Raw genomic sequence first — 21,529 nt, 5'->3', positions numbered from 1 at the left:
TACCATCTCGGTTCTTGCAGAGACGATACACGCGCATCAACTCCCAGGGCGGTTCCATGTACTGTGGCCCGGGACCCGAGTACGACGATCCGGCCAACTGCGCACCCGAAGATGATCAGTACGGTTCGCAGTATGGTGGCAACTATGGCACACCGTATGAACATTACGGTTCCCGGGGCTCCGTTGGCCGCCGGAGCGTAGGTTCGCCGGAACCTCCGCCGCCGCCACCGCGCAATCACGATACGAGCAACTCGTCGTTTAACGATTCGAAGGAAAGCAACGAAATTTCCGAAGCCGAGTGCGATCGCGACAATGGACCGCGCGGAAACTATGGAGGTAAGTGTGGAGGAGGTTAAGGAACCGTTAGGGTTTGAAATGAATGTGCCACAACGTGCCGCCCACATTCGGCGGATGATGTCCTCGGAACTAGCTGCGTCTCTAATACCGGGTTTTGTTTGCATTTTTCTTCGATACCTTCCCGCCATGGTGCTTCCTACCACGTGGTCTGCGGGCTTCGTTCCCATTCACTCTGTTTTGAACCCCCGGGGTGATGCCACAGAGCCATCCGAGGGTGAGTCGATGGCGTACTAATTGTGTCCAGTTGTTTGCCTTTTCACTAGTGCAACCTCTCTGCAACCACCCACCACCTGTGACCTAGTTCTAGTTCTAGTTCCTTGACGCTCTCACAGCATTGCGCGTTATGTTGCTGTTTCAAGTTTTTGCATCCCGATCATACCCCTCGATCATCCAAGCCCGCACATCATCATGTTTCACGTTGTCATAAACGCATTGGCCGAATGGTGGCCACACATTGTGCGTTGCAAACCTTCTTTTTGGCAGACTGGCCGCAGATTAGCGCTGCCTTGTGGGCGCCTACCACAAGTAGATCTTTGAATAGTTACCATCTAAACGATAAGCAAAGCGAACTCTACTCAAGCCGGCAGTTGTGTTGTGTGGCGGTGTTTAAAAACTATGTGTTCTAACATTCAACCCCTTGTGGAAACCCACTGTGTCATCTTCCCATCGATCATCTATGTTTTTGTAAGCTTATACCCCACGCCGTGTCATACCGTAAACTGTGGCCTAATCCGTTCAGTTCAGGTTGTAGTTTCTACTGTTCCCAGTTACCAGTAATGGATCATTCTTTCTGTGAATGGTTGTGTTCTAATTGCATCCCCGGTGTTCATTACCTTTCTTGAGCATGCGCTGTGTGTGTGTACTTTTTGTTTAAGACTTTGCAGGTTATCATTTCTTCTGTGTGTTTTGTTTGCTTATGTGGCAAAATGCGAACTCACCGGACCATCCGCTGACTGCTGACCCCGTTTTCCAATTTTTGCTACCTTTGCTCCCTCTACGCCCTCGGAATGTGTTATAATTTACTTCCTTCTTTTTTTCTACTCTTTTGTCCACGTGTCCCAAATCGTGTGTTCGTCATTGTAAATCGAAATATATTTTTACAAAACCACAAACAGCCACTTCGAAATCCAACGATGCTGGTAATGCGGAGGAAACTGAAAAGTTACTGAAAAGGTAATTATGGTTTTGTGTGTGTGTCCGGTAGATTGGTCGGGACCCCTAACCTATACTGTAGTGTGCTTGTTTACATTCTAATCGGTCCTATACTCTAACTTAAAAAGTAATGCAAATGTAAAAATCAATCAATTAACACATAACGATTACTCAACGGTCAACAACGAGCTAAAAGTAAATAACGGTAAATGTGAGCTCTTTACATACTCCTAAGCTGCTTGTTTCTACCATGTTTTGCATATGTTTGTGTCTGTGTTGGCGTGTGAGTTCTAATCTTGGTTACTCTCTTCTGTTTTGTTTCTAACCTTTTACTGTACTGCTAGTTGTTGAATAGAATTTTCTACAATACTTTAACCCACTGTCTGTCGTTTGCCTGTCAATGAGAGAGAGATATTCACCCCCAAAAGAAAACGTGCCAAGCAAAAGGCTAAAGCGTGTTCGATGTTGCAAGAGAGCAATGTACGAGCACCAGCCACCCTAACTAATATGCCGCGTGATGTAATAGCCTGTAAGAGACTAATCCTCCGCAACTTCTCACTGTAAAGCCTTTCGCGCATCCCGTGCCAATTGCAGCGCTCTGTTTCCCTTACCCGGGACCACCGCTACTGGAGCGAAATGCTAATGAACGTTCTGCTTTTCCTTTCCATCCTACTCGTCGCTCCGGTGGAATCGCCCCTGGGACGGACGGAGACAGAAACGAAGTCAAACCCAAGTACACCAAACAAACAGCAGCAGCCCCCGGTGGCACCGGACTCACAGCCTACGATACTATGGCAGTGTAATCTGTAAGCCCAGTCCAAGCTTACGGGTAGAGCGGAGGTTGACCACCACAACAACCTCCCAAAGGTGGCCGCGCAGGAGCTGAGATATACGTAGGCGAGATGTGTACCCGGGCGTTGTCTTCGCGGCATACGCCTTTGCAGGGACGCGTGATTTGGCATGTGCTGTGCGGGGAGACACGGCAGCGGCGGCAACGCATGAATTTATGTATTTATGTTCTATCTTGTACCATGGACAACGTTTCAAACTCCGAACTCCTTTTTAGTGCGTAAGTGCGACGGGGATAGAGTTATTTTACCATGATTTCTCTAGCGTGTAAATGTCAAAACAACTCCTGTGAGCTAACGGACGGCAAGAAGCCTAAACTAACCTAACGGCAACCATCCTAGCCGTTTTCTAATACACCAAATCATAATTTTTTTAAGATTGGCTTAGTCGCCGCGCAGGCGGGACGCTGTTTGAATTTTTTACATTGAGATTAAATTGTATTTCTTATAAACGACGGCGGGAGGTGCGGTGTAGCAGCAGAATAGGAAGGACGAAAACGCGAAACGGAACTCATCCTTTACACCACGCGCCAGCACACGCACATGCTCAGTCACCAAAAAAGCGAACATTAAGAGTAGGGTGAAAAGAATGTATGAATATAAACTACTGTTCCAGCATATAGAAATGAATAATCAGTACCACCACCCCTTGCCCCCCCCACAACGATGTAGGATGCCGCGACCACCCCGGGCCGCCGCCGTTGCCGCTGCCACTGTTTGTGACTCGATGGCCGGCCGATTGCAAGGTTTTGCACCAAAACTATTGTATACCTTTTTTACAATATTTGCATTTCCGAATAACCCAATCCTATTAAGCTTGACGGCAGGAGGACGACCCACCTGAACGCCCACCGTGTTGCAGGTGTTTTTACCATCTCCCGGTCAGCAGCAATCAGGGTGCTGGCGGAGGATAGAATGTGGCCCTCGCTTACTTATCTTGGGGTTGGAAACCAAAATCCATGAGCCGCACGGCGGCGGCGGCGCGCGCGGAACTCAAAAGGCCCCCGGGGGGGGACCAGGCATGGAGTATTACCGTACCATTCTTGATATATTATGATATAAAAAGACTCACCACACCGTAATGCGCATATACATATATATTGTCTTCTCATATACAAACCAGTAATGAACCACCCGACGGCGATGCATACGCAAATACGAGCGAACGCTACCCTCAGAGAATGATAATGTATGTCTAGCGTGTAAGGAGACTTCGAGTTTGGCACAATTATATAGTAAAACCTTAAAATTACGGACTACACTAGGTGGGAAAATGAATTGAAGAGATAGAGACAGGAAAGAGGGAGATAGAGAGTGTGTTGCACGGACGGAACTAGAGACTAGTGTGTCGCCACCCTATTGAATCCGATGTTCGGTTGAGTAGCACGAAGTGGTGGACACTTTTCCGACGACGTGAACGCGCCGCGTAACCAGCTATTCTTCTTCCATTTATATAACACACACTACTGATCGAAGTCTGATCGGAGCGCCGGCAGAGGATCGCCCGAGCACTCGCCACCACACATCGTGAACCGTTATGATTTCGGGGGTGTTCGAATTTCCGATAGTTTACATTCGATAGAGAAGGTCCTCGGTTTCGGTTAATAGTCTCGAGCACAACACACACAACGGTTAATATGCTACTAGTAAGTTGAATTGCGCACCACCAAGTCCCGTACAGTAGCTAGGTTAAAACAAATTCAACAAAACGGCCACAGCGATCGGTTCCCTCGGTTTGTGAGGGAGATGCGGGACCGGACGCGGAACCCCGAAAGGGCCAAGACTAAACATGTTTGCTCAACAACTCTTATTGTGAATGTGGTTTTTTGGTTTCAGTAGAGCCCCCGAAGCAGTTTTAGTTTCGCGCCCCGTCACTCTACGGGCCGGGCTCACGGGTGTTGAGTGTTGCTGCTGTGGGCGCGTTTTCTTGCGGTGGCCACCCCCCCCCACACCGAGTGTGACGTCCGGTGGCGTCCGGCTGCTCGACAGATTTCCTCCCCTCTACCTTTAGCTCTACCAAATTCTCAAGACTTTTTTAAAACTCTTGTATGCGTACGCATTTTTTAAGTAATTCGTAACAACGCATCACGCGCGCAGTAGGGAAGGAATATTGAATGCTGTGTTGGGGAGAATATTGAACCAAAAAGAAAAGCGGGGAAAAACAGAAAAAACAAAACAGATAAGGAAATGATTACTGATCCCTTTTTACGGATTATCCTTCAAGAATCACACGGCATATGTAGCTACCGTATCATTATTGGTAAAGCTCCCTTACTCTCTTAGAATCGACGACGGGGGAAGGACGCGTTTGTTACGAACCTATCCTAGCGCGATAGGTTCGTCGTCGTTGTTCATGCTTTCAGCTTTTAGTTGCACCTGCGGCGTGCAGGTTTCTTATCTTATTCGCCACCCAACCGCCATAAGCACCGTTCGTTTGCCGATCGCCCCCCAATGAGTGCAGAGAAGCTGGTTTATTTGTAAAAGTGAAAATAGGACAGCGAAGAGGGTGAGCGAGGTGAGCAGCTTCCAAAGTAAATGTCGTGTTTTCATTGTCTTGATAAAGAATTAAAAATGGAACGTCAATGCTATCAATGTTAAAATTTAAAACAAAAATATGAAATAGCGATCACAGCGTAAAGGCAACACTACTCTCTTCTATATAACAAATTTGTGGAAACCAAGCAAAGGATATTAGGATCAGTTTAGGTGGTGGGAATCAGAACCGGTTCAGAGCCGCGGCGCTTGTAGTCCTTGACAACACTTCACTGGTGCGTTTTGATCGTAAGCCTCAATTGGGTTCAAGTGACTAAGCATGGGATTTTCTGTGTTTTATTAAGGTGTCCCTTTTTAAGTCTTCTTTTTGTTTGGTGCACACTCAAGGCTACACACATTACGAATCGCTTTTAACACATTTCTAGTCACATTCAGCGTCCAGCGTATTGATCGAAATTTCCGACAGTAATCCCCTACTCTATGTGTGTAAAGTGCGAGTGAGATCGAAAATGATTCGTGAGTTGAGTTAATGCCCCGACAGTGCCATATACCGTTTACTCTGCGTCGCTCCTTGAAACCAGGTGCAAACGAATCTCCTCCGAATTCGCCTGGGGTGCGTTTTCGTTTAGTGGGCTTTATTCAAAAACTTGATTAAAGGAGGGCTCCTAATGCTTAATATGCACAGTGCTTACGATCAACAACCACGAACTGCGCGATCGCGAATACGGATGCGAACGAAAAAACAGCGAAACAAATCAAAATTACGCAACATCTGGTGTACAAACCACACAAACAGCACACGAGAGCAGAACACAAAAATGCGCATCCAAACATAAGGCAAAGCGTGTGACGACCGGGTGTAGTTATGCCGGGTTGCTTTAACGACGATCAATTCGTAAGATCATTTTCGTATCGATGGCTTTGAATTTTTACCTCTTCTGCCATAAATAGAGAGAGAGACAGATAGAATTTGAGCTTTTGAGTTGGTTTGGTTTCGCCAAGACCGAGCGCGTTTCTGTGCTTCGTTTTCATGCATCGTACATGAATTTTTAAACTCAAATGTAAGCGAAATGCATCACACAAACCATCACGCTTTAGTATAATCTATAATTTAATTAATCTCTCTCGCCAGGATGTGTGAACAACTATTTAGGAGTATGAGGAAATAGTAGAGCTGATTCGTTTTCGCTAGGTAAGGTTTGCATATTCAATAACTTAAACAAGAGGTGTGCAAAATTGCAAAGTACTGCAAACCGGTGGATTACTGTGCGTGAATGGTAACATTTTGCAAAATAACCAGAATTAATGTAGTGATAAAACCGCTTGCTTCCCACTAAAGAACAAACAAAAACCATGAATAGTAGGAAACTACGCAGCACCGGAAGGAGATTTAAATGAAAGCAAGTAAGCGTAAATCCATACCACTTTGATTATTAGCAATTAACGAATGAAAAACAAACCACAGTAATAAGCGTATGAAATTTAATCTTAAACAATTAATAGTAATCCGAGACAACAAATAAACAGACACACTCCACACACAGACATGCAAACATTATTGGAAATAGGCAGCCAAAATCAACTATGAACTTATACAAATGTTGCAAAAACCGAACTCAAAATTACGGTGTTATGCCAAAAACGGTGAGGAAACTTCAAAAACTACTCAACATAAACTACAAGTAAAGAAAAACATACAAAATCTTTCAAATAAAAATAGTAAAACCAATCAAGTGCAACGTTTGTTGTGTCTTATTCGATTCAAATCTTCATGAATTATTTAATTTTGCGTGCGTCATCATGACAGGACCTATTTAAATGTCAAATAATTCCGCCTTTTGTCAGTCGATTTTGACAAACCGTCATGGATCAATTAACGGCAACACAGCGGGCTGAAATTGTGGCGCTCTACATTGAAAACAATCGGTCAATTGTGAAAACTGTGCGTGCTTATCGTAAGAAGCATGGAAGACATTCGGCGCCTTCCGCCAACACAATTCGTACTTTGGCGAAAAATTTCTTTGAATTCGGCTCTGTAGCTAATCGCCCGCGTCCCATTCGACCGCGTCCGCGACGCTCCAACGAAGTTGTTGACGCGGTTAGAGAGAGCGTGGCCAAAAATCCGAATGTGTCGTATCGCCGTCGTGCTCAGGCGCTGAACGTGAATGCATCCACTTTAAGAAGAATTTTGAAGGACGATCATCTTACCGGCGGTCCCGCTGGCCCCGCCAGCGCTACCGAACTCCGGGAAGCCCAGCAGCGCGGTGTAGTGAAGGTTGACGAGGAAGCTGAAGTTGCGGCGCATCAGGATCGGTGCGAACAGCCGATACATCGACGGAAGGCTCGGCGGCCTCAGCGATCCACCCCGCTCGGTGGTGCCGTGCAGCCGCTGGTGGTGGTTGCCGGTCACTCTGAGGAGGTCGCTGCTGACGGATAACCGTCCCGGTACGAGTCCATCGCCGCCGCCGAAACCGACTCCTGTTCCATCGTTCCGTCGTCGGGTGTTTGAGTTTGAGGAATCCCGTTGTGTCTATGCTTTATTAATTATGAAGAATTATTGCGGATAGCGGGAATACGATCAACAAGCGCACTCCGGCGAGTGCGCCGGAGTAAACACTAAGTAAACCTGGCAGAACATCAGCGATCACCAACAACGGCTACATAATGTGGTAATCAACGGTTCCTAACAAATAGACCAAATCTTCGGTTAGTTATGTTTCCCTGAGCGTTAACATGATGAATCACAATGGATACGATAAATCGGTAGATAGAAATAGGAAAGTTAGGGATAAGTTAGATAAGGGAGGAACATTATATAAGAACGAAACGTAAAAAAATAAATCAGTCTTGCCCTAACAGCCGAACCTTGTGGATTTCTTCTGCGTTTAGAAAGAAAGAATAATGAACAAATGAAAATGAAAATGAAATGAAACGTGAACATGAAAGAAACAGAAACACGGAACCGGTTCCTGCCAAACTTTCAATAGGGCTCCGCAGAGGTAGCCCAATTTTCCTGATTAGAAAGGGACTGGTTTTATATTACTCTTGATTTATTTATTGAATTTTTAAAGTCATTTTCATTAATTGGACTTAATGGAACATTTTCCGTTGAATCGAAAACTATCGGATCGAGGGGTTTACAGCTTGCTGTAGTACTCCTCGTGTACTATGTAGTTTTTCGTAATCTCCGCGATCGTGTTGCAGCCAACGAGCGCCATGGTGAGGTCCAGTTCCATCCTCAAGATGCCTAGCACGTTCTCAACGCCCTGCTGCCCATGCACCGCCAGTCCCCACACGGCCGGGCGGCCAAAGAAGACCATCCGTGCACCGAGAGCCAGTGCCTTGAAAACGTCCGTCCCCTGGGTGATTCCTCCGTCGAGAAATATTTCCACCCGATCACCGACCGCCTTCACTATCTCCGGCAGCGCTTCGATCTGCAACAACAGGGAAGGGCGGTGGTTGAAACGCGGGCCCAGCGCCGTGGCGAGCGTGTCCTTACCGAGGCGGGAACCGAGTCCACTTGGCGGGCACCGTGGTTGGAAACGAACACTCCGTGCACCCCCAGATCGGCCGCAATTATGGCGTCTTCCCGCGTGAGTATGCCCTTGACCACGACGGGCAGTTTGGTGAAACCGACCAACCACTTCACGTCGTCCCACGACAGGGCCGGATCCAGCTGGGCGGCAATGTACTCATTGATACCCGAGCCACCCTGACTGTGAACGCCGGTTGCCGCTTTGCCGACAAAATTGGCAATCCTGAAACAACGGAGCGTTCAATACTCTTGGAGGACACGCAACGCCGAAAAGAGCGTCCTTACGTCAGATGCGGTGGCAGCGAAAACCTGTTGCGCATATCGGACCTTCGAAGACCGAACACCGGAGCGTCCACCGTCAGCACGATCGCCCGGAAGCCGGCCGCTTCCGCACGGCGCACCAGCGACTCGGTGACGCTGCGATCGCGATAGATGTACAGCTGGAACCACTTCACCGACCCGGGCGTCGCACTGGCCACATCCTCGATCGAGGTGGTGCTGATGGTGCTGAGGATGATCGGTACGCGCTGGCTGGCCGCGGCCCGTGCATTGGCCACCTCACCGTCCGGGTGGGCCATCCGTTGCATGGCGGTTGGCGAGATTCCGATCGGCATCGAAAACCGCTCACCGAACACGGTGCAGGACAGGTCTCGCTCGTTGGCACCCTGCAACATCCGCGGCCGAATGCGCAACCGATCGAAGCCGGTTCGATTCAAGCGCAGCGACAGTTCGTCCCCTGCGCCACTGCGGAAGTAGTCGAGCGCATTCCGGGGGATGATTTCGTGCGCTCGCGCCTCGTAGTCACGGATCGACACCAGGGCCATGGTTGCAGATGAACTGATGGGACGGCTGGGTTAAAACTCCAATAGACGACGACCCGTGCCCGTCGTCGGTGCGAGATAAGCGAAAGATGGACAATTGGACAATTGTTTACAAGCCGCGCTTGATAACTGATAAGGAGAGTAGCCGCCGTGTTGGCGTGAGACAATTTATTGCACCGAGGCGCTTCAACTGGGTTGCCGCAGCGTCACATGGTCTGTGCCATTTTGTGCGAAATGTTTGGCCAATTCTACGCAATCAGCATGTACTCTCAACGGCACAACTGATTACGCTTAGATTGTGTAGCTGACCATCTGGCTTGGCTACACTGCAACCGTTTTTCTTTAGTTTATGGACCTATCTTTGTAAATATCCTATTTGACTATTAAAAAGATCACTGCAAAAGTAAGTGGGTCCGCAAAAAGAACTCCAACGGATGTTTATTAGTTGCTTTTGATGGATTTTTTCTTCTTCTGACCAAGCTTCGCGGGTTCCTTTGTCGAATCTCCGCTCTCCGCAGCTTTTCGCTTGTTGGATTGAGCAGCACGTTCGCTAAAAGGACACAACAGATAAAAGTCAGAAACCAAGTTTCCCCAAGCAAAACCTGGACGGTCGGTTTACTCACTTCACGGTGGGCATGTTGGAGAACAGTTCATCGTACTCGGCATCGGACGCATTCGTGTCCGATTCGATGATCTCAACATCGTCGCCCTCGGCCGGCTTGGACTCCCGTTCCTGCCGCTCCCGGTACTGTGCGATCAGCACATGGGTCGGTTTGGATTTCATGTAACAGCGGTACTCTAGGGCCGTGCGCTGTGTATGGTGAACGCGCACGTACCGATCGAGACAACCGGTAAGCAGGTGCTGTCCAGTAGGATCCACCCGGATCGCACTGACCGTACCCGTGAATCCTTTGTACACGTGAATGTGGCTCTTCATTTTGCGAACATCGAAAGCCCGGGCACCGAACGTTGTCGTTCCGGCGTACAGATGGTGATCACCGTGCGCGGCCAGACACGAGAACGACAGCTGATCGTCCGGATCGTCCGAGGTGAAGCCCTGCACGGGCCGTTTCTGTGGTCCCCGTGTGTCGTACAGGCGAACGTAGCCGTGGCGTGAGCAGGACGCGATCACGTTGCGGTTCACAAACACCACATCGTTTTCCCAGACCGGCTGCTCCAGCTCGAGCATATCCTTCCGTACGTTTTTGGCGCTAAACAGTACGGTCTGCGTTTCCAGGTCCCACAGTTTGATGATCTGCTTCAGTAGCTTGCCCCCCGTTACCATGCGGCTCGTCTCGCCGGGGCACAGGCGCAGCCGGGACAGATTTTCACCTACACTAAACTCGACCGGCGTCGGATACTTCACAATCTGTACGGTGCCGTTGGCGGACCCAACCACGATACATTCACCGCTGCGCCCGAGGCCCACCACTTCATCTTTGCCGGCCTCAAAGTTGGACGTGCACTGCCCTTCGAGCGTGTCAAACACCTTCACGAACCGGTTCGTTCGACCGACCAGAATTTCCGTCTGCTCCGGGTTGCCAAACTCCAGGCACGTTATTTTGGACGTTTTGGTAAGCGTTTCGATCGGGTGCAGATTCTTCTGGGCGTACGGATCATCGGCGGACGCATTGATACCTGTGTCGAGGATGGATCGGGAAAGGAAGGTTAACGGAACGCTTGAAAGCTGGTGCCGCTCGCTCGTCACTCACTTTTAAACGAGCCCGTGTGCGCCCCAACATAGAAGATGTGTTTTTCGTCGTAAGACGCACACTTGGCGTTTACTGTTGAAAACTTCATCTTTCCGGTTCCGTGCGCCACAGGCAGAAAGAAGAAATTCACGGTTCAACTGCGCGCGGATCGCCCGCTCAGAAACCGTGCTTCGGAACGGTAAACAAAATGCGGCATGGTCAACTTTGACAGTTTGACAGTTGATGTTGCGGTTTCGAGCCGTGCTGCCAAACGTAACTAATTGAAATTCATGTTTTAAAGTACGCCAACTGTTTCAGCTGTTAAATGTTCAAACTAAACACATAATTAACTAATTTCGGATTAGAATTTGATTCCACAGTAAAAGATTGGCACATTTTGCGTAGGAAACCGCCCAACAACTTTCGAGCGGTACCAGTTTGACAGCTCATCGAATCGGTAGTGCTCGAAACGGTTTGAACCGCTCTACGAGACGTTCGTTACGATGGTTTACCGAATGGTTAAAAATAAATCGTTTAATTTCACACGTTTATTTCACTCAGTAAATCAGTAATACGGGATGGGGATCAATTTGTAATCATTCGAAAGGTATTGTCAGTGTTTCACATATTCCTCAACCTTGGCTTGTCTCGATCGGGCAGATTTTTTCCGTCGCTTATCAGCCAACTTAAGGAGACGACTTGCACTGGCGGTAGGACTTAGCTGTCCACGGTAGGCAAGATCGGGGTCACTCGGTGAGGAAACATCTCTCCTTTTCCGTTTGCCTGCCGACACACCCAAATGCAGCAGCACCGGATTGGCAACCAGAGCGGCCGCAATGCCTAGGAGCGTCGCTCCAGCCAGGGGCAACAGCACCGAACGGGTGAGGTCCTTAAATAAATGTTACGCGATCAGCATCAAACTTCAAACACGATGAGTCAAGCTTTCCTTAGCGGAAACGAGTTGACTTACTTTCCCACCATACGGATAGTTTAAGGAGTATCCCTGCCCATGAGGGCCATACTCGTACGCTCCGTCGTAGTCCTGTACCCCGTAGACGGAAGGTCCCGTGGACCCATAGAATGGTCTCCGATCGTACGTGCCACCGGGTGTGTAGTAGCTTCCACCGCTGAACGTAGCTACAATTACGGAATCACGACAGAAGATACAGTTAGCCTTCCATTCAGTGTACACACGCAAACACCGTGGTTGTGTATCGATCACGAAAACGCACATGACCCTAGCCGGAATTTGTTTCCGTACGGCGGACTGTTACCGGGGTATTTGTCCTCATAGCTGGTTATGAAGTCCTTTTTGTATCCTCCTACATTGCGATCGCGATCGTCGTAATACTCGGACGCCGGAGACCACAAGCTTGATCCAGCGGTTTGTGTGTCTTTCGCTTTCCAATTCCGGTCACCGTCGACGGAAGTAACCGACTTGCTGCTCGCTATGCACCACACCGAGCCACTAAGCAAAAGCACTAAAACTGTAGTCGCTGTACCAGCGTGGCACCAGAAACGCTTCATTTTGAGGTGCTTCCAAACACATTTGCCTATCCCAGGGACATTGATGTTCGGTGGGCAGTACGCAATAAACTTTAACTAATGTTACTCCCTGCTCGGTTTAGTCACGGTGAATGTTGGGTGTTGTCGGCACGCGTGTCTCTCGGTTACTACTGCGCCATGCCCCTGCCCAGCACTGCTCTTTTATAACGACATTTCGGGGCATCCTTTGAACCACGGATTTTAAAACGGAATACATATGGCAAAAAGAGAAGACAATACATCCTATTGTTTGTATTTTTTGAGTGAAGAGAAAAAGTTGGCCATCCTTCCCTCTGCTGTGCTGCACGGTGTCAAAAGCATTAGCCCAATTTTTGGCGACAAAAATTGTATGAATGCGAATTAACGAAACGCAGCGACGATTACGCCGAAATTACGCACACTTTGCGCAAAGCAGCAGGTACCCTTTGGTGTTGGCACACATTGCGTCGAGCTTGGCTAAACTCTGGAAGAATCGGAAAGCGGAAATCAGCCATCTTCATCTTAAAGGTTAATGTGACGGCCTGTGCGCTGCAGGCCGTGGCAAGCCCATTATTCGCACTCACCACGGTGTGACGAAGTATTTGGGAGACATCAGATTCGCTTGGCGGTTGTGAAGGAGTTTGTCCACCAGTTCCAGACAGTCATCGTAGCATTAGTTTCAAGGTTTTGCTGTTTCTACGCCAGCACATAAAGTCACGTGTGCGTGTGACCGGGAACCGTGCCCTTGGGAACAGAATCTTTAACTTTTCCTTTAATTGTGACAACGCCTATCTTACCGAAAGATTCTCATTCGCATTAACTGTGAAATGTGTTAAAAATGGTTCATTTTGGTTGATTTTATGTTCTACAACGGTCCCACGGTTTTTAACACTCTCGAGTTATGACATAAAAATGTTTTCAAAACGAAGCCTTCAAACCGATTCAGATTCAACCGGTAACGAAGAGCGAAAGAAGAGAAGAAGGAAAATCAATAGCGAAACAGCAAAGCAAACTTCCGGTGATCTCGATCCCTTCGATGACAGCTATCCTTTGTGACAACTGTGTCCGCGTATGCATTGTTTTTGTTTCTATCGAGTATCGTGTCGATTTTTAACCGGCGTTGAGGAGACGTGTTTTACTCGGAAGAAGTTTCACGAGCCAACGATCATGTCCGACCTGCCAGACGAAGTGAGTATCATTTGGTTCACATGTTTGGACCGGTTATTTATCAACTAATTGTACTTTGTAGCTATGGTGCACAATATTTGACTACCTCGATCTGGTTACGCTGAAGGATGCGTCTCTGGTTTGTCGTCGATGGGCCGAACTTACCTTTTCGGGTCGACGGATGAATCGAGTGGCGCTAGTGTATCTTTCTCCTATTTTATTATATTTTATTTACTATTTTCCCAAAAGTAATCGAAAATATCGTCACGTTAGACTCGAAGATTATTCCGGGCGTACGAGCACTTGGTACAAGATAGTACGCAAGTACAGTCTTTCGATATTAACCCTGGAAATCGAGATATGTTCCGGCTTCACCTCACGCCAGTTACAAAGAATGTTGACGCATCTTCCTAATCTGCAGCATTTGACGATTACGAACGGTTTGAAAGAATGTACAGAATCGATTATACCCTATGAACTCCTACCAAAGCTGAAATACCTGACTTTTGATGTTTGCCAGAATCCATCTGCGGCGGTTAGATTGTGCATGGCTGTGCCTAATTTGGAATGTCTTCACATGAACTGTAATTCTGCGCAAGAATTAGATGTGTACCGACATTTCAGTGGCCAATTGAAGCTGGTTTATGTCACATTCCTATTCGAAAATTATTTTTATAACCCTTTTTTGGAACTGAATTTTCCTTGTCTGGAAGAGTTGTCAATCGATGAAAAGATAGATAAACATGAGTATGATCCAGAGACAAGTGAAGAGTTTTTTCGAAAGCACACCTCCCTTCGGCGACTTTCCATCAAAAGCAATTTCATTCACAATTCGCTGATTCAAATCATCACGGGCCACTATGATCAACTGACACATTTATCGTTGAATTTTCGATTTCAAACCCAAGACGGTGGAACGTTTGGGTCACTGTCGCAACTAACTGAGCTCAAGGTAAGCAGACAATCGGTGAATTATGTATCTGGCGCGGTGTTATTTAATATTACCATTTACTTCCAGTATTTTAAGTTGGAAGGATATCTTGGAATGGACATTTTTCAAGGATGCAATGCGATAAATTCACTCGAAACCATCGAGGTTGGTGAATTCGATTTGTTTTTTCCGGTGGAACTCTTACATAAGCTCTGCACTGTGGCTCCACAGTTGACGTGCTTCAAATATGAACCCAAGTGGTCGCAGGAAACCATAGAAAATGATCATGTCACAAGATTCATCTTTTGCAGTTTCCCACAACTTACTCGTTTGACGCTGAGCGAGTACCCAGGCGTAAGAGAACAAGCGTAAGAGTAAGTGAATCAATCCGCCCATTTAAATTCGGTTCGATTTTCTTTTGCAGATGTGGCGACCATATGAAAATTACAGATTTGAAAGGCAAATTGGCAAATCGCTAAAGCTTCGATAACTTGAAGTACGGTGTTGGCCTATGAAAAGGAATGCAAAAAAATGCATAAAAATAAATGAAAATGCATCCATGACGTGCAAAATATACAGGGTGGTCAAAAACGCGTGCACATTTTGATTTGGTTATAAAACAAAAACGGCTGAATATTTTTCGATGCTTAAACATTTATTTGAAAGGTTGATCATCAAATTTATGTGTGAAAAACAAATGTCCACCACGACTGGCTTCGCAGTACCCTATTCGGTCGACCCAATTTTTGAGCACTTTTTCGACTGTCGTTGGTCCTATCGCGGCAATGGCAATTTCAATTTCGCTCTTAAGGTCGTCAATATTGGTGGTTTGTTTGCATAACATTTATCTTTCACCGCTCCCCAAAGATAATAATCCAAAGGCGTCAAATCGCAGCTTCTTGAAGGCCAATTCACATCACCATTTCTGCTGATTATTCGCTGTCCGAAGATGCGGCGCAAACAATTGATCGTGGCTGTGGCTGTATGGCAAGTAGCGCCATTCTGTTGAAACCAAATGTTGTCTAAGTTCTCAGCTTCAATTTCACCAAAGAACCAATTAGCTAACATTGCTCTGTAGCGTTCGCCGTTGACGGTTACGGCGGCTCCTTCTTCATTCTTTCATACGTCGGCCGATGATGCCGCAAGACCAAAATCCGCACCGAACAGTCTCTCGTTGTGGGTGCATTGGCTTCTCATGCACGACGTGTGGGTTTTCCGAACCCCAAAAACGACAATTCTGCTTGTTAACATAACCACCGAGGTGGGAATAAGCTTAAATGAAATGTGCTTTTCAAATATCGTACAGTTTGAGATTAGACCTACCACTTTGGAAGTAAGTTTTTAATATATTCCAGCATTCTTCAAGCGTAAAGCGACCCATTTAGTAAATTTGGAAGTGTCTACTAAATGTTTACATTTTCCAGAATCAAGTTTGACGTTTTAAACGTCAAATAATGAGTAGTTCAAAATGTGCACGCGTTTTTGACCACCCTGTATAAGCACTTCCCTCGCAACAATGTTCGCTACTTAGAAATAATCGGTTATGATCCGGTAAGTGACGGCTTAACGGAAGGCTACAATAGTTATAACTTAATGATCTTTTCGAAACATTTTCTTCTGACACGTGCAGCTATTCTACAGTCAAAGGGTGCTGCCGCTCCATCACAATAAGCTCCAGAGATTGATTCTTGTTCCGTGCGACCGCAATGATTCAGACTCCTCGTTTGAATGGCTACCCCTTTTATTGCCCAAAGCCAGAATCGACGTGCGACGCTCGGTATGGCTGGAAAATCTGCATCAGGTGCGTTACTCGGGATTAGTATAACAAGATTCTGTATATACATATATTTCTGCCACCGACTACTGATTTAATAAAACGAAAGAGGCATTTCCAAAACATATGTCGGCCAATACTTTCCGGTGACTGAATCAACGGCTTTTTGTTGCACTGCTGTCCATTTTCCGAGCAGTCAACCAAGTGACAGTTAGATGGAAATGCCGATGAGAATGTAAACAAATCGCTGCAGACCAGTGCTTTCCTTGGTCGTTAATTCTACGCGAGGTACTTTCGTACGATTCCTTAAGTTTGATGTAAGTATTTTACGCAGCGGAAACCACCTTTCCTGACAAAGACTAGAGAAGCGATTAACGTTCATTCGAGCTGCATGTCCTGATCGTGCGGCTTACTAACCCGTACAGTAAAACTAACTAAGGGAAAAGTGTTACTTACATGTTTTGATCTCTGTTCTGTTTGGGATAGTTCGGATAGTGTTGTTCCGCGGTCTTCGGTGCCAGTTGTTCTAGCTCCACGATTCCATCCTGCGAAGGTCGCATGTCAAGAAATCGATCATGAAAACTTATTTATGGAAACGATCTATAACTTACCAATTGTTTTCCTAGATCGTGTGCGATCGTAGCCAACCGTTGGTGTATTACAGCGATCGCTGCACTGCGAAGGGCGTGTTTTTCCTGGTGGCCAATGATGTCGGTTGCTAACCAGCGGGGTTTGTTATCATCTATCGATCATCACGTTGTTTAAGTGTTTACCATTAACAGCATGGCCGTAAGGCATCCGACGCACGTGCTGTTCTCCTTGAGTCGCTGTTCTGTCGCCTTGTGTCTCAAATGGAATTAAGTATAACACAATATACTGTAAATATTTTCAATCAATACTCACGAAACTCAAAACATGTCAGATTGGCCATTGGTCGGGAAAATGAGTGAAGAGTTCAATCAATCAGTAACAGGGCTAGAACGATCGGTCAATGGCACAGTTTCCGTAAATTGCTTTGCAAACGTTCTTGTAGTGCTTTGGTTTGGTTTGTCACAGTTCAATCTGACTAGTAATGCCTCACTCATTTTGGTTCTCCGTTTCTTTTGTGTGGTGGGACGATGAATCATCTAACCAGTGTCGTTGTCCTCCGCATGTTGACTAGCAGATCGATAGAGTGTGGTGAAACGTCCTCAATCATAGGCCATTTCGACGAGTGACGATCATGCCAGGACTTTGAAACAAACATGATAAAGATGAGGCAGCTTGGGCCGGCCTTTCGTAAGCACTCCACCAGCCGACCAGTGACGGAATGCAGTCAGAGCGTCACAGCATCCGCTGGCTTATGTAGAGACAAACATAGATCTGCGTCAGCGAAATCCTTTCGATGGGAACTCGAGATTAAAAGCAATCGACAACAGACAAGCTGGTTCAGTACACACCCAGCATCCGTGACCGATAGTGGTAACTGTGTCAAGGCGGCGGAAAATCTTCCCGGAAGCGTCTGCTCATTGCTAAACCTCGATCGATTGTGTAAAGTCGTCTATCGTTGTGTCCATCTCGTTGGGCACAGTCAAGCGGAGGAAGTTAATTGTGATAGTCCCCAGCCGAACCGAAGATCCTCGTTCCCGACGCAGCTGCGTACCAAGTCAGAATCAATGCTCGATAAATCCGTGAAAATCCCTCCTCCGTCGGTGAATCAGCTTCATCGGAGATATCACACATCAACTACCAAAGATAATGACGACAGGTAAGAGCACTCGAGTGTCTTCATGAGACTGCGGTGTGTTTATCGTTGCTTCCTCAACGCTCCCTGGTTTGATTAATTTCACCTTGGCCACCTCGGCATTCGTCAGCTAGTTGTTAGAGCCTTTGTTGTGACTGTGGTTTGTAGTACATTGTGAACACGATCATTGGCTTCTTTTTCTGAGAATATTCTGTAGCTGTAGAGTAGTTCTGTAGCTTTAGAGTAGTTCTTTTTTCCGCTGCGTGTAATGTAATCTATCCTGCTTTAATAACAACCGACACCTACACTGTTTCCGGCACGACGATGCGATTCAGCTTTATATTGCTTAGCTTAGAAACTTTGCTTTACGAACGGGACTGATGATCACGCACGCAGTGCTTGATGTGTTTTCTAACGTTTACCCAAACATTAAAGGTCTATGATACTAATTCGTACTTTTTTCCCCAAACAGCGAGTTTGCAATGGCCCAGCTGATCGATGGTAAGCAAATAGCAGCCGACATTCGGGCAGAATTGCGGGAACAGGTGGAAAAATGGATGGCCAAGGGGCATCGTGCCCCTCAACTGACGGCAATACTGATCGGAGACGATCCGGCCAGTGCGACTTACGTGGCCAACAAGATGAAGGTATGTCATTGAACGGAATGGTCTTCTGACTGAGTGCAATCAATAATCGATCGCGCCTTCGTGCTTGCAGGCCGCCAAAGATGTCGGGATTGTGAGTACGACCGAATCGTACGGTTCGGACATTACCGAAGAGGTGCTGCTGGAGCGCATTCGCCAGCTGAACGAGGATGAGTCGGTGGACGGAATTTTGGTCCAGCTACCCCTACCGGGACACATCAACGAGCGCAAGGTGTGCAACTTTGTGTCCTGCGATAAGGATGTTGATGGTTTTAACGAGCGCAACGTGGGACGTCTCTGCCTCGACATGAACACGCTCATTCCGTGCACCCCGCTGGGGGTGCAGGAACTTCTGAAGCGGGCCAACATTGAGACGTTTGGCAAAAACGCGGTGGTCGTGGGTCGATCGAAAAATGTGGGCATGCCTATCGCGATGCTGCTACACGCCGATGGACGCAATGATACGTGTGCGATGGATGCCACCGTGACGATATGCCACAGGTTCACGCCTCCGGAGCAGTTGAAACGGTTCTGCCAGAGCGCTGACATAATAGTGACGGCCACTGGCGTGCCGGGGCTCATCGGGGCGGATATGGTGAAGCAAGGGGCGGCCGTGATCGACGTTGGTATTACGAAAGTGACGGACCCGGCCACGGGGAAAACTAAGCTGGTTGGGGACGTTGACTTTGACGGTAAGTATCCTTTGCAGTGATGTGAAAAAACGATGTGTGGCGTATAACACGCGGTTCGTTCGTATTTTTGCAGAGGTTCGCAAGATAGCCGGACACATTACACCGGTGCCCGGAGGCGTAGGTCCGATGACTGTGGCAATGTTGATGAAAAATACTTTCATCGCAGCCACAAACCTTGCCAAAAAGCAAACGAAGGCAGTTCAGAACTAGCCGCAATGCCGGATGTGTAGCTTAAAAAGAATTAGGGTGCTTTAGGGGTGGCCGTGTCAGAGTAAACAATTATGCAGTATTCAACATAAAAAGGCGCATCATCGACGGGACGCAGCATAGCGGAAAATGGTTAAAGATTTAATAAAAGTTTGAATTTGATTGGTTTTGGTTTTTACATTGTAAATATTCATTAGAAGCATTATGTTGGCAGGAGGTTCAGACGAATAAAAAGTACAGAAATGCTGAATGCTTAACAACTTCCCGAGCTTGCATTGCTTGGCTGTGGGGATTGCCAAGAAATCAAATTATTCAACAGGAATATTCAGCTCAGATTGGCTCAGTAAATAACTTCGCCTACTCACGTTAACAATCAACTGTAAAATCTCAGCAGCCAAACACGATTCAAATCAAGTGTGCACTGCGCTTTACATTTTCTTGTTGACATTACTTGCTGTCTCTTTCGCTTCTCGGGCTGCTTTTGACAGTTGGTGGTTGCGTGTCGTTGCAAAGCTCACCAAACCCGCTCAAGACGGCCGGAACATTTCTCTCGATATTTTCGGCCACCGGTTTGTGTACTGTTTCGGGAACAAAGTGCCCAGACTAAAGATCCGGACACAGTTTCGGACTATTTGGAACACACTTCGAACGACACGACCGCCGGCCGCCGCCGAAGCTCCGAACATTTGCGATGCACACGGTAATGACCCGCGGTAACGCCATCCTGGCGTACTCGCTCAGTGTGCTGTCCTTCCTCACGTTCTGCTGCTTCGCCTCGACGTTCTTCTACGACTATCGCACGGACGCCAAAATTAACACCGTCAAAGTGTTGGTGTAAGTATCCATCCCTGCCCGGTCCGGCCCTGCGGCCACGTAGCCGCTTTCGGCTCTTTTAACCTTTTCGCTCGACTTTCGATTCACTTGTTTGTAGCAAAAACGTGCCAGACTTCAGTGCGTCGCGGGAGAAAAATGACCTCGGGTTCATCACGTTCGATCTGGGCACCGATCTGAACCCGCTCTTCAACTGGAACGTGAAGCAGCTGTTCCTGTACCTGACCGCGGAGTACACCACCGAGCAGAACACGCTCAACCAGGTGGTGCTGTGGGACAGGATTATCCTGCGGGGCGAGAACGCCAATCTGGACATGAAAAACATGAACACAAAGTATTACTTCTGGGACGACGGCAACGGTTTGAAGTGAGTAAAGTGGCGCCGTACCCTGCGCTTCGCTTCGAGTACTGTATGACACCCGCGTCTTGTCCATTTCATTCTTGCAGGGGACATCAAAACGTGACGCTCACCCTCTCGTGGAACATCATTCCGAACGCCGGTCTGCTGCCGAGTGTGTTCTCACACGGGCAGCATTCGTTTAAGTTTCCCGAAGGCTACATCGCGTCCCCAGTTTAGTCGCCGCGGCCCGTCGTCGTCCGCGCCGGCTCCGCCACACCGGTACGTGGTCAGTGAATATTTGCGACGGCGGCGCGAAGAAGAACGCGAGGCCGACGAGCTCGCCCAGGTCATACCCGCCGCCACTAGCTCGATTGTGCTGTCGGTCTTCAACATATTTCAATGCGATCGCTAGCCGGATGATAGAACAGAAGTCAAACAGAGGAAAAAACAAAACAACGCAAAATGATGCAAGCATTTGCAATAAAAAGTGGACAAAACGGTACTACAGTTCCCCGTGGTTAATTATTTGTTTGCAGCAACTCCCGCTGGGCCCTAAATGTAACCGGTTATCAAACACGGCATGCGTGCCGATCAACACGTACCACTCGATCACGGTAGCCTTGCAATCGAACCGAGCATCACTAGCTTGACAGCCCGTTCGTATGTCTGAGATTTTCTTGATTTCTCAAAACAAAGATTGCTCAGAGCGTCTCCCCACCTAACGCTCCAAAATGCGTACTTTTAAAAGCTCCAACAGAGATTGTTTTGATTTTGATCGCGCTGTCTCCGTGCGACACGA

At 47.5% G+C, this 21,529-nt stretch overlaps 6 protein-coding genes and 1 long non-coding RNA gene across 7 annotated transcripts in view; 3 read left to right on the top strand and 4 right to left on the bottom strand.

The window, feature by feature from the left end:
* Nucleotides 1-2,312, top strand: part of LOC128278403 (cell adhesion molecule Dscam2) — a 43,720-nt gene extending 41,408 nt beyond the window's left edge. The window contains exons 17-20 of the mRNA XM_053017132.1: nucleotides 21-336; nucleotides 560-571; nucleotides 1,473-1,530; nucleotides 2,225-2,312. Of these exons, the coding sequence (XP_052873092.1) occupies nucleotides 21-336; nucleotides 560-571; nucleotides 1,473-1,530; nucleotides 2,225-2,312 (474 nt within the window). The remainder of the gene's footprint in view (nucleotides 1-20; nucleotides 337-559; nucleotides 572-1,472; nucleotides 1,531-2,224) is intronic.
* Nucleotides 2,313-7,899: 5,587 nt separating this feature from the next.
* On the bottom strand, nucleotides 7,900-9,222 carry LOC128277829 (uncharacterized). Its single transcript, XM_053016359.1, has 3 exons — nucleotides 8,671-9,222; nucleotides 8,350-8,608; nucleotides 7,900-8,284 (listed from the first exon to the last, which is right to left on the bottom strand). Exons 1-3 carry the CDS (start codon nucleotides 9,207-9,209, stop codon nucleotides 7,988-7,990), a joined length of 1,095 nt encoding a protein of 364 aa, XP_052872319.1. The 5' UTR covers nucleotides 9,210-9,222; the 3' UTR covers nucleotides 7,900-7,987.
* Nucleotides 9,223-9,615: 393 nt separating this feature from the next.
* LOC128267299 (WD repeat-containing protein 74) lies at nucleotides 9,616-11,082 on the bottom strand. Its single transcript, XM_053004104.1, has 3 exons — nucleotides 10,919-11,082; nucleotides 9,830-10,844; nucleotides 9,616-9,756 (listed from the first exon to the last, which is right to left on the bottom strand). Exons 1-3 carry the CDS (start codon nucleotides 11,004-11,006, stop codon nucleotides 9,648-9,650), a joined length of 1,212 nt encoding a protein of 403 aa, XP_052860064.1. The 5' UTR covers nucleotides 11,007-11,082; the 3' UTR covers nucleotides 9,616-9,647.
* Nucleotides 11,083-11,510: 428 nt separating this feature from the next.
* LOC128278402 (uncharacterized) lies at nucleotides 11,511-21,123 on the bottom strand. The gene is made up of 4 exons (XM_053017130.1): nucleotides 21,084-21,123; nucleotides 12,130-12,384; nucleotides 11,868-12,034; nucleotides 11,511-11,786 (listed from the first exon to the last, which is right to left on the bottom strand). The coding sequence occupies exons 1-4, from the start codon at nucleotides 21,121-21,123 to the stop codon at nucleotides 11,511-11,513; spliced, it is 738 nt and encodes a 245-aa protein (XP_052873090.1).
* On the bottom strand, nucleotides 16,468-17,003 carry LOC128268268 (uncharacterized). The gene is made up of 3 exons (XR_008269132.1): nucleotides 16,905-17,003; nucleotides 16,750-16,838; nucleotides 16,468-16,652 (listed from the first exon to the last, which is right to left on the bottom strand). It is a non-coding gene; the product is annotated as an uncharacterized LOC128268268 (long non-coding RNA).
* LOC128268266 (bifunctional methylenetetrahydrofolate dehydrogenase/cyclohydrolase, mitochondrial) lies at nucleotides 17,580-19,827 on the top strand. Its single transcript, XM_053005315.1, has 4 exons — nucleotides 17,580-18,040; nucleotides 18,489-18,663; nucleotides 18,734-19,352; nucleotides 19,426-19,827. The coding sequence occupies exons 1-4, from the start codon at nucleotides 17,949-17,951 to the stop codon at nucleotides 19,560-19,562; spliced, it is 1,023 nt and encodes a 340-aa protein (XP_052861275.1). The 5' UTR covers nucleotides 17,580-17,948; the 3' UTR covers nucleotides 19,563-19,827.
* LOC128268267 (signal peptidase complex subunit 3) lies at nucleotides 20,053-21,224 on the top strand. The gene is made up of 3 exons (XM_053005317.1): nucleotides 20,053-20,393; nucleotides 20,491-20,757; nucleotides 20,838-21,224. Exons 1-3 carry the CDS (start codon nucleotides 20,251-20,253, stop codon nucleotides 20,965-20,967), a joined length of 540 nt encoding a protein of 179 aa, XP_052861277.1. The 5' UTR covers nucleotides 20,053-20,250; the 3' UTR covers nucleotides 20,968-21,224.
* Nucleotides 21,225-21,529: the final 305 nt, after the last annotated feature.

This window comes from Anopheles cruzii, chromosome 2, assembly GCF_943734635.1.
Source record: "Anopheles cruzii chromosome 2, idAnoCruzAS_RS32_06, whole genome shotgun sequence".
Classification (NCBI taxonomy): Eukaryota; Metazoa; Arthropoda; class Insecta; order Diptera; family Culicidae; genus Anopheles; species Anopheles cruzii.
The sequence above is the reverse complement of the archived record's forward strand: the minus strand, read 5'-3'. Positions and strand labels throughout refer to the sequence as shown.